The sequence below is a fragment of the Drosophila biarmipes genome, chromosome 3R (genome assembly GCF_025231255.1).
Source record: "Drosophila biarmipes strain raj3 chromosome 3R, RU_DBia_V1.1, whole genome shotgun sequence".
Classification (NCBI taxonomy): domain Eukaryota; kingdom Metazoa; phylum Arthropoda; class Insecta; order Diptera; family Drosophilidae; genus Drosophila; species Drosophila biarmipes.
Window position 1 is genome coordinate 18,838,282 of NC_066616.1, and position 12,157 is coordinate 18,850,438.

Below are 12,157 nucleotides of genomic sequence, written 5' to 3' on the forward strand. Positions count from 1 at the left end.
TCAGTAGGTGGATAAAGGTGTGGCTTCAAATGAATCCTCAGGTGTAGTCATCATTTGCATAACATGGTTTTTTTGTTCGGCTTTGTGGGCGATGCACACAAGCGGCTTGATTCACCAATGCAAAACAAAAATAAACTTTGTTTACGTTACTCGATCCATTTATTCGATGGGAGAGCGAGCTCCCAGCCAGATGATGATGATGATGAGCTCCATTGTGCGTGAGAACGATCCGACCCATTCTCATCGCTTCGATTCTGCCGAGATTGGGGGCAAATCTCAGCTCAGTTGTCTACGAATCGCTGAGCCGTCGACACGGTTTAATAGGACGGAAAGCTCGAATAGAGTCGCAGTTCGATTTACTTCCTTATCACAAGCTTGATACGTGACTTAAATTCCATTGACGTGCGGGCACTCTGTGAATCACAACCGGCGGCTGAGAGATCCGAGTTCTAGAACAAAGAACAGTGCAATGGGTGGCATCAAGTACATCTGCCTGCTGGCTCTCATAATAGGAGCATCATTATTGACAATAGGCGAGGCGAAATGTAAGTCTGATAACGAAATGCCCCCTACACTGTTCAGAAACTCTTGCCCCAGCAATATCATTTATCATGCGGCTTCGAGTATCTCATTCTTATGCTAATTTCTTTGCTCTCAGAATGTAAAAAGAAAGCTTGACTATAGAGAAAAAGTGCTTGCTAAAATGTTGGGCCCATAGTAGTGTCAATGGCTTCATTTTAAATATATATTTTATTGATTAAACAGGAAGACTTTCAAAAACGTAGGGCAGTCATTACCTATAATCATATCTAATTATGATTAAAGTAAAATAAATGGAATACTGATCTATCATCTTGATGTAAAAACTTTTCCTCTTTTTGCGAGTGCTAAGTGATCGATGGTTGAAGCTTACGCGTTATATCATCATGAATGACTGCACTTGTTTTTCCCAAGATTCACGTTGGCTTATTGCAGTAAACATTTCAAAAATGTGTTAGACTTCTCAGAAACCCCCTTGCTGATAAAGATTTCTGTAAATCCCAAATGCTCACCCCGAAAGTTCAAGCTCGTAAATGCACCCATATGTTCCTTTCTTATCACTAAAAAAACCCAATCAACAATTGTTTACCATTTGTCTCCGAATAGATTTGTTTATGCGTGGCTTTAAGTTGATGTGTATTGCCCGATTAAGATACAAAAAGTATTCTACGGCAATTAGCATATTTTAACCAGTTCGTTTCCTCTTAACTGGGGGACCCACGCTTTCGATATTGATCGGCTGTTTAATGGCAATTTGCAAAAAAAGCTATTTTTTATTGTTTGATTAAGAGCCGTGTAATATAGCACTCCTAAATTGTCTCGATTAAAGTGTTGACAGGGCTTAATTTGTGGATTTTTCCACAGTGGGCAAGTAAATCATTTCTTTTGTCCAATTAATTTAAAACGACGCCAAGAAATTAAATTCCCACGAAAGTAATCCACCTGGCAACACATAACATTTTTTAGAAAAAGTAGTCCCTCATCTGCTACTACTTTATTTAATTAACCTAATTTTTTATAATTTTAGCAAGTCGCGATGTTGATGCAGAGTTAAACAGGATTCCAGCCTCGAAATGGATGCAGTTGGTCGACTCAGCTCTTGACTCAGTGAAAAGACAAAAGCGGTTCGTAAATCATTAATTATTAGGTACTTTAAAACCAGTTAAATTTAATGACTTTAACTGACTGACTGATTACTTTAGGAAGTGCCAATTTCCTGACTTTGAATGTAGAAGGCATATATAAAATCTGAGTTGAGTTTGTTCTAAAAAATCTTTCTTTTCATATTTTAGGTTGGAGGATAATCTGTTAAACTCCGACATCACTGTGAAGAACGGAAGCCTTTCACACGCCCAACTCCTGGATACGTTGCCAAGTTTGGCATCAAAAGAGGACAGCTTACTCGCTCTGAAGATCCTGAAGTCCAGCTTGTTTGTCTACAACAGCGAGTGCCTGCCCAATGAAATAGATGGCGATGAGTGTCGTCGTTACCTGGAGCAAAAACCCCTTCCCGAGGGCAGCAGTTTGCGAACCGAGTGCGAGAACTTGGTCAAGGGAAACCGAGAGGGGCACAATGCCTTCAGGAGGTTGCTTGAGAGCAGTCACTACAGGAACGGATTTTATGAGGTATGTTTAGTTATTGAGATATTTAAGATATGTTATATGAAACCTGATACTTTTAGATGTTTCCCAATTCCGGCAGTCGGGACTCCGTTCCGGCAGCTTGGTCCATTAGTAAGAAGCTCTACGAGTCCGATGACAGTCAGTCCAACGAAGAACAAATTGTGAAGAAGAACTGGAATTTGGGACTGGCACAGTGGGCTCAATTTGTGGAGCACGATCTCAGCAAGCCCGTATCACAATCGATGGGTAAGTCTGTTAGATATTACAACTCTAAATCGAAATAATGCCACTAAAGAAAGGTATAAGATTATTTCTATCACCCTCAGTGGGTGTTTATGATGTTCCCTTTAACATCTTCTGATATGTTTAGTCACTCTGAATAACATTTTTGCTTATGTATATTGATAATTACCTAGTATTTTAAATGATGTCAAGAAACACTCAATTAAATTTTGAAAAACCTTTTGAACCTTGAGATTCCTTGATAGATGGTTCTTTGCTTCTGTATAAATTCAATTAACGGCTCTCCGTTCCCAGGCAGTGGAGCTCCGATAGAGTGCTGCAGCCGTGACCAGATCAACCTTCAGCCGCGCCACCACCACCCGGCCTGTGCTCCGATTCTGTACCAGCCCACTGGGAAATACGACGTGCCCAGCTGCCTCAACTATGTGAGAAGTGCTCTGGCCGTGGCCGATTGCAATTTCGGTGGCGCCGAGCAGGTGAGAATAGAATTTACCTCTGAAGAATGATAAAAACTAAACCGATTTTCATTACATTTTATAGCTAAACCAGGCCACGGGATCCTTGGATCTATCGCAACTCTACGGCTTCACCTTGGCAGCCGAGAAGAAGCTGAGGACCCTTCAGGGAGGCCTTTTGAAGACAACACCGCGCGGAGAGAACGACAATGCCCTGCTGCCCATGGCCACGGACACGGAAGGACCCTCCTTCTGCGCCAGGGAGAGAGTCGGAGATGGCACCTGCTTTGCAGCGGGAGACTCCCGGGTGAACAGCAATCCCTTCTCCATACTGATCTACACGATCTTCATGCGCAACCACAACAAACTGGCTGCCGAGCTGCACCAAAGGAATCGCAGGTGGAGCGATGAGAAGCTCTTCCAGGCAGCCAAGGCCATAAACGTGGCTATATACCGTCAGGTGGTCTTGGATGAGTGGCTTCCAGCAGTGCTTGGAGATCATCTAGCCTCCGAGATTAAGAAGAGACAATATAAGCGGGCCCTGGAGGTCTCCAATGAGTTCGCGGTGGCCGCCATTCGGTTCTACTTCTCAATGCTGCCCAATGAGCTCCAAAATCTGACCAGGAGTAACGTCGTGGAGGAAAATGATGGGTAAGCGGTCCTTACCAATAAGCAAATATTACGTATACGTACCTTTTACAAGCTGAATCTAATTATTACCCACTCTTTTTTTTAAGAACCCAATATGTCTTTGTGAGCAAGGAGCTGCCGACCACAAACCTATTCGAGCTCAAGGAAGAAATCTACAAGCCAAAACTGCAGTACACATCCGACAAATTAAACGACATCCTGGAGAGTTTACTTAATCAGCAGACCATGGAGATGGACTCCACCTACGCTGGTGGGGTGAGTCTGCCGAACTCCATATCTTAAGGATTGGATTAACGTATTTACTTTTGCAGGTCGTCTGGCACAAGAGCTCCAAGCCCACTCACACTGATATTCTGGCCTTCGACATCCAAAGGGGCAGGGATCACGGTCTGCTGCCCTATCATAAGTACTTAGAGTCGTGTTACCTATCCAAGCCCGTGACTAGCTGGAAGGACTTGGAGCACTTCATTACCAAAGGGGTAGGTTTTGTAATTACTTAATAATATTCTAACGATGGAATGATTCTCAATCACTTGTCAAATAGGACTTGGAAAAGCTGAAAGCCATCTACTCCAGCTGGGCTGATGTGGACTTAATTGTGGGTGGCATTTCGGAGAAGCCAGTTCGCGGATCCGTTGGCCCCACCTTCAGCTGCATAATAGGTGCGTTTTTCTACCCAAAACTTGAAGACCCTTAACCCAAGTACTTCTTTCATAGCCGAGCAATTCGTACACGTTCTTAAGCACCACCAGCAAAAGCAAGAACTCAACCACGCTCAATTGGTGGAGGAATATCGCCACTTTAATGGCACAAAACTCCTGTGCCTGAACTCCGGTCTCTCGGCTGCTCCCCAGAATATCTTCCAGTTGCCATCGGCCAGGTTAGTGCTGAAATGCAATCGTAATAGATCACCTGTCACCCGGTTGAGTCACTGTCTGCACACAATTTGATTCCCATTTGACAATAGACTGAGCTCCGCAGTGATAAGCTCGGCAACAGCAATTATCTACAACCTTAATGTTCGTTTTTCTGTCTTTCTTACAGTAATCAACTGGTATCTTGTGCAGATGTCTAGAGGTTGACAATACTACCAACCAATTTTAGATTAAGTTCCCGAACCAAAAAGAAAAGTGTAAGAGTCAAAGCTCAATAAATACCTCAATCAACTCTTGAATTGCGCTATTATTTGAATAAACATGGAACCGCAGTTGGATTGTCTGGCTGGCACCTTTGATAACTCTCGATTCAGAAGCGCCGTCGCTAAAGTCACGCAATATTACTATAATCAAAGTGGTTACAGAAAGTGTTGCTGCAAATGCGATACGTGTATTGCCATTTTCAACAATTTCCATTTTAAACCGTAGAGAGGGTCGCTTTTTCTGTTATTACGTGAATTAGTTCGCAAACACCAATAAAAGGTAAGAATGTCACAATTAGCACCAATAAAACTGATTGGCCAATAAACGAATAAAACTGTTTCCTCAGGCCTCCGGAGAGATTGTTTTAAAGTTCAATTTGCCAGTGATTCATAAGGTAATATATCTATGGGGTGATAACCGTAAGAGATATAAAATAATTAATAAAAATAGATCAATTATTTCTTTAATTTATTGAAAATGTTTATGTCAGTAACTTAAATTCCCCTAAGCATTGGTAGAAAATCGTCATGACACTGTTAGGGACAGACACTCAAAAATGTTTCATAATTTATAATATTAACAGCAGATGTTTTTGTACTGTTCAGAAATGAGCAAATTTTTAAAACCAATTTATGATAGTCACATTTCCACTTTTTCGTGGAATTTATCTGGCAAATACTTGTGATGATATATATAAAAAGTGATTCATGTGGAAGTGTATTTTTAAATATTATTCTAATAACCTTTTGTTGTTTATTAACTTGACTATTTAATTAGAAAATATAGGTAGCAAGTAGCAAGTCCAAGCACTTGGGGATTACTTTGTCGGACGGCAAAAAATGCCAAAAATGCGGGGGAACCTGTTTATCGATGGCCCCAGGGACAACCGCTGACCATTTGGAGCGATTACCTTGTGGGGCTGTTATCAGAACCAGGCTTTTCGATCGCCAGAAGACTCTCTCTGAAAGGAATGGTATAGGTGCTCCTTCTGTTGTTTCTCCGCGGCTAGATAAGAAGGCCCAAAGAAGGGGCGTAGCCTGGGAGGGGGTCCTGAAGGCTAAGCACTCTCTATCTCTCTAAATTATATGCAAAATGTTGGATTAAAAAATATGCTTCGCAAAGTTGGCTAAAAACACTAAAGCACCCCCTCAACCACGCCGATGGCCAAAAGTGCCAATGATTCAATGCGATGTACAATCGCACTGGCAAACCATAGAGATAAGGCACACTTTTGCTTTTGCGATAACGCAAACACTGAAACAATTTCAGGCAATCAATTAATGAGCCAGCTGATATCGCCGATGCCTCTGGGCCAACTAACGTCAGTTAGTTCGAGTTGGAATTCGATTCGCTGCGGGTCGAGAGTGCGAGTTCGGGCTAAAACAGAAAAAAGAGCAGATAAATAAATAAAGAGCACAGTGGGCAGTCAAAAGGTAACCATCGGTCCATCTAAGCCTGTAAATCAAGATGCCAAAGATACGGCGCCGACATCTGTATCTCGGGATCTGATGTCGTGCCAGTGAAAGCAATAAATAAACCTCGAAGCCAGTCGATGGCTGCAAACAATTGTCCCGTAATCATGACCTAAAAATACGCGATTAACTATTTTATTCGGGTCCTTATGTAATGAGCTTTCATTAATGATTGCTTCATGGGCCAAGAATTTCCTTGCCGTGTGATAACTGCAAAAGTAAAATAATGCCAGCGAGCGGACAAAAGCAGAAAGCGAATTGTGTTTATCTAATCGGGCAGGTAGCTACCACACAGGTGAAAAACGCTGCTCTCCTATGTACCTTTGTGTCTCTGCATGTAAGGGTATCTATCTATCTAGGGCCCATTGCCCACTCGGAATCAATAGTTTTCCAGAACGCTTTGAATCCACATCGTCGGAATGGTCAAAGCGGGCAATAGGACCTTGAAATACTTCCGACCCATATCGGTCAAGTATGGGTAAATATCTAGCCGACGATAGGCAGGAAGCTACGGCGGAGAGCGGAGTCTAGATTGTGTACACCTGCCAATTATTTGGAACACCCATGGTCAATCAGTTGAAAAATGAGAATATGGTTTGCTACAGCTTAATCAATTAAAATCATATGTAAGAATCGTTGGGCTACCATAAAAAAGTAGGTCTTAAGCCTGATAAATTTGCAATATCTCTGAAGCTAAGCTTTATAAGTTATAATCGATTTTTACCTTGAAAAATATGGGACTTCCCACATGTTCCTGAGTACTACAGCGTGTACATGTAAACAAAGAAAGGGCCTATTGACAAATTTCTAAAGGCTTAGTTACTACTAGCGTTATCATCAAAATACATAGATATAGAACAAGTAAAAGAGAAACGAGCGTACAATTGCGCAGCTTTTTATCTACCCACGCACTGAACATTGAACTTGAAAGACACCAATAAATGGAAAAAACGATAGATAATTGATAATAAATAATAATAAATTGTGATTTCCCACCCTCGCATTTCCCAGGATGCCACGTAACGGCTACGAAAATGGAGTCCCTGCCGGGGAACAGGCCAATGGGCACTACGACGAGATCAAACCCACGTACGCCCTGGAGCACTTGGCCACCTTCAAGCTGAAAACCGAGGCGGAGATCAAGCAGCCCAAGGAGAAGATGAAGCTGCTGATCGAGCTGGACAAAACTGGAGGCATTTGGCCGCACAAGATGTTCATGAGCTTCAATGGCCAGTGGCTGGTCATGCTGGACAGTGAGATGAGGGAGATCGAGAACTTTCCGGGCAGCCTGATCACCGAGCCCACAGCCTTCATCAGCGAACATCCCCAGGAGGCGTACAACAACATCCTGGTCTTCTCAGTGCCGGGAATCTCGCTAGGAAACACCGAGATGCACATCTTCCAGGTGACCGATGTCAGTTCGGTGCATTTGGTGGAGGATCTGAAGACGGTGAGTTAAGATACAAGATACATGCGTATCCATCTCTTTAAACCCATTCCTACCTTCAGCTGAGCAAGGGAACTCCAGTGACGATTGATCGCAACAAGACGCCCATCCTGCTGCCCAAGCCGGAGAGACCCCATAACCAGCAGGCCAAGGATCAGTATGGCATAGCTGCGGCCGTGGCCGGGATCGCAGCGGAGAAGAATGCCCAGGACAAGGAGCAGACCGAGCGGGATGTGCAGGTGATCAACCACTGCTTCGAGGACATCGAGCGCTTCATGGCTCGACTTCATTATGCCGCCGAGGCTCTCAACGAGCTAAAATTGCGCAAGGATCAGCACAATCCTCATGGGGAGGGACTTCTGGTCCTGAGATCGCGACCTCCGATCGAGAGCGAGTTCCACGACATCCTGGCCAAGGTGAAACTGGCGCTCATCTACTCGGTGCGGCTGCAGAACCACTTCACCAAGTCCACCGATCCTGTGCACAATGTCTTCATTTCGCTGCAAACCATCGTCACCGTTTGCAATGACATCTATGTGGATGCCGGTCTGCCAGAGGCTGTGGTCAATCCCCTCCTGCGACGCGAGACCATCGCCTTCCTCAACGGCACTCTGGACTCCAACGAGAAGCAGTTGTGGCAGAGCCTTGGTCCCAACTGGACGGTGCCCAAGGATCAGTTCAAGGATCACAAGAGCTCGTATCATCCGATTTTCTACGACGACTGGTCGCCCGATTGGGTGGTGGATGAGGAGGTGCAATACCTGGCGCCTGCCCTGAAGAAGACCCAAACACCTTCGCCGGTGCCAGTTCCCGTGCCCCCGAGTCCGGGTCTCGGAAACCGCACCTGGCTGAGTCGCCTGGAGAGCCGCAACGTCAAGATCGCCGAGGTAACCTTCAACAAGTCGGCCACCAACGACAAGGAACTAAAGGTCATTAAAGGGGAGTATTTGGAGGTATGTAAATAAAAATCATGGTATTTATATTAATTAAGATAGCTTAAATAATATTATAAAACTAACTACGTACATACAATTGAAATGTCCGTTCGTAATGCACTTTAAATTCACATACTGTCATCAAGATATTATCAAAACCAATTTGACTCTCAAAAAGTAATTAATACTGACTTGATTTTATTGTTAAGGTTTTTTATTAGATTAATACCTGCGACTGATTCAACTCTATATAGCCTTCATAATTATTTGCTGACGTAGGAGTCATTATTCGAGATTATAACAATATATTCCAGTTTGAAAAATAAAGAAAGGGGAATTTATACTTTTTTTTCAAAGAATATGAGACTAGGTTTTATAAAGCGAGATAAGGTATGATTATAAAGATACAAAATGCTTGCTGTAGCGATTCTTAGCGGATAGTAGGTCAATAACACGCTGTTCATTAAAACAGCACCTTTTAAACATTGTTATTATTTTTACCAGAACTCGTGAACCTATAATCTTAATGATTAGGCAATTTCATTCGAATTTAGATAGCAAGGGTAATAAAATGATAAACCTCTTCTGTTTCTAAGATTATCGATGACTCTCGCAACTGGTGGAAGGCCCGTAACTCGTATGGAAACATTGGCTACGTGCCACACACCGTGCTCACGCCGTACAACTTTGAGCCCGGAGTGAATGGCAGGGATACGGAATCGCTGGCATCCGTGGCCTTGACCGAGAACGGTGGCGAGGAGGCCAACAACCCTCCGGTGTACCGCAACACCATGGCCATGTACACAGCTCCCGTGGAGCAGCCGCCGGCCAATGGCAAGCCATTGCCGCGATCCTACTCGATGCCCAATGCCGTGCCCGTTCCACCCCCGATGCCGCCAACGGACAGTCAGCCGCCCACGCCCAGCGGCACCCTCAAGCGCAACATGGCGGCGGCAGGAGCTCTAGCAGGTTAGTCCTTCATTAAAGAGTAAGACAGCACTGAGGAAATACCACCCTTTGGGAAACTGAAATGTGGTTTAAGAATAACCATCCTGTGCATAACTGAAATATGGTTAAAAATTCTCACTTGTTCAAGAAGAATCCTTCTTGAAATCCCGAAGAATATGTTTGTGAGCCTGTATTAAAGATGATGCAATTTCTAAGTAAAATGAATTGGATTTGTTTTTTTCCGCACTTTATTTCGATTTTTGACATTTACGACCGACTGGATCTTTTCCTTCTTTAAGGCCGAGAAAACGAGTTTGATACAGTTTTTATTAAATTATGTGTTGGTATTTTATGATTTAATTTCAAAACTAACAACGTTTCGTACCCACTATTCTAGCCATGCGGGCCCGAAACGATTGCGAGGCCGATGACCAAGCCTACTACATGCAGGACGACGTGAACGACGAGCTGCGAGTCATGTTGCAGCAGCGGGAGAGGCGCAAGGACCTGGAGATCCTGAAGACCCCCGAAATCTACATCAACCAGAACTCGAAGCCGCGGGAAGTGGAGGAGTGGCTGAGGGGCAAGGGCTTCTCGGACATCATCATCAAGCGGCTGCACACCCTCTCCGGCGAGGAGATCTTCGCCCTGTCACCACACACCATCGAAAGCTACTTTGGCCAGCGGGAGAGTCGCCGCCTCATCTCCCAGATCGTGCTGCAAAAGAACTTCTGCGAGGTGAGTTCGTTGGTATATCCCACAACTAAGTAGAACTATACTCACTATTAAAATACTTTTTGCAGTACAAAACCATTCGATCATCGGAGCTGTCTGCCAAGTTGGCTCGAGCCCGTCAAAAGGCCGATCAGTCTAATGGCAATCCCAACGAGGTCTTCTAAGAAACCCGATTTGCAGAGTTCGAGCCCGGAGAAACACTACAATGCCTCAGAAGCGCTAAGTTTTGCCATTTATTTATTTATGTGTAATATTCCTTCATTTATGTTAAAAAGTGTTCATACGTACATTAAAAAAACAGACAAAAATTATTGCTTTTGATTTTAATGTACATTTCTTACATTCTCATTTACAATCTTTTGTATTCAATACTTTTTATTAATATAACAAAGCTTCCTGAAATTGCTTACTTCCAAACAGGTGTAACAAATGCATGATTACCTTATTCAATGCTCTGACATGATTAATTAGTCGAGAATATGTTTATCATAACAGGAACCTTATAGGAACTGGTTATGGAACTGCCTTATTGCAATGCCTAATGGTTAACCCAGATACCTTTTATGTCTAACTCCATTTCAAACTACAGATGTCAATCACTGCTCTTGCACAATATCCGAATTGAATTGGATGTTCAATAATCATGATTTTCAATGATATGCAGAAGTGCCAGCAACTACCAACTATCAGTGATATGATGAATGCAGATGCAATTTAAGTGCAATAATACTGCCAAGCCATGAGTGGTAATCTTCATAAATTATGCTCCGTAAATGCATCCTAAAAATCTCCTAAGTGGGTGTGCGAAACCGGTAAGGGCGTATATCTGCTTTGTGTGGCACATTGCGGGGGAAACATTTGGAAATGTAAGTCACGCGCCTGTTCACCCAACAATTTGGATCTGTGAAGTCGCATGTTTCAAGGCTCCAACCGGTCTCTTGTGCGCCTGGTTATATGGCAGTACATATGTGCGATCACGTGTACTTACTCGTTAAAGCATTAAAAATCACAACATTTATTTGATACGGATTCGGAATTTGATTTTTCGAGTTTGTCCAGTTACAGGCGATGTCCAATTGTCTCGCTTTCTGCGGCGGTTTTGCCAATTAGAACGAATTATTTTTGCAATTACGCGCCACGCACAAAACAGGTCCACTGGGTTATTTGGGTTTAATAGACGGTCAAACCGAATCAATTATACACAAATTTATCGCAGCGAACAAACAAAAAGCGAAACAAGTTATGACTGATACTGGATTTTTTGTCAACCTTTGTTACGGATAGGACTGTTAATCGATCTGTAACGCATTTGACAGATACAAGTGTGTGCGAATGTAATGTATCTAATGATAGGCTTTTTTCCTAATGCATGTTGACTTCTTTCCATGCAACTTTGTCGACTGCACATTTTGCGGCCAGCTAATGCTGACAGATAATTACTAACTGTTTGGCGATTTGGTAATACGATTGATTTAGACAGGGGCAAACATTCCTGGCCAGAAATACGTTAAATGCTCTGCTCTTTTCTGTGAGGTGCTCTTTGCCAATTTTGGGGTTTGAAAAAAACATTATTTAGCCCATCACTAAGCTTTATATCTCTTAAAACCACTGCATTTCTTAATTTTTGCATTCCCACAACACATTTTCGGGTGTCTTTTTATGCCAAGTACTGTCCCCATTTTCCTACATTAAGCTCTAGGACGGCCCCAATGCTTAATTAATGAAAACAATTAGGCATAACGACGGTCACGCAGAGCCAGTGACACACACAAGCCTCGGATTTGGAAACATTTTCGAAAGAAAAGCTTTCTAGGTCACAGCTGTGTGTCCCCACGTCACAGAGGTGGCCACTTAAAAAGGTCAGCGGGTCGCTAGATGGCTGATCTCCTCCTGAAAGATAAGACCCATAACCAATAACATTAAGCCCACTTAAAGCGTAGCCAAGAAATGCGTATCCTAGCCAAACACA

At 43.2% G+C, this 12,157-nt stretch overlaps 2 protein-coding genes across 3 annotated transcripts; both read left to right on the forward strand.

The window, feature by feature from the left end:
- The first annotated feature begins 276 nt into the window (after nt 1-276).
- LOC108025407 (peroxidase) lies at nt 277-4,686 on the forward strand. The gene is made up of 11 exons (XM_017095889.3): nt 277-545; nt 1,568-1,664; nt 1,833-2,166; nt 2,223-2,409; nt 2,701-2,882; nt 2,947-3,512; nt 3,599-3,767; nt 3,824-3,991; nt 4,057-4,174; nt 4,230-4,392; nt 4,557-4,686. The coding sequence occupies exons 1-11, from the start codon at nt 470-472 to the stop codon at nt 4,585-4,587; spliced, it is 2,091 nt and encodes a 696-aa protein (XP_016951378.1). The 5' UTR covers nt 277-469; the 3' UTR covers nt 4,588-4,686.
- Nucleotides 4,687-5,968: 1,282 nt separating this feature from the next.
- LOC108025315 (epidermal growth factor receptor kinase substrate 8) lies at nt 5,969-10,499 on the forward strand. 2 transcript variants are annotated; one of them, XM_017095748.2, is made up of 6 exons: nt 5,969-6,084; nt 7,135-7,573; nt 7,633-8,523; nt 9,102-9,474; nt 9,851-10,191; nt 10,257-10,499. In XM_017095748.2, the coding sequence occupies exons 2-6, from the start codon at nt 7,136-7,138 to the stop codon at nt 10,350-10,352; spliced, it is 2,139 nt and encodes a 712-aa protein (XP_016951237.1). In that variant the 5' UTR covers nt 5,969-6,084; nt 7,135; the 3' UTR covers nt 10,353-10,499. The 2 variants fall into 2 exon arrangements, with proteins under 2 accessions (XP_016951237.1, XP_016951218.1); XM_017095729.2 differs by lacking the exon at nt 5,969-6,084 and adding an exon at nt 6,524-6,601.
- The last annotated feature ends 1,658 nt before the right edge of the window (nt 10,500-12,157 follow it).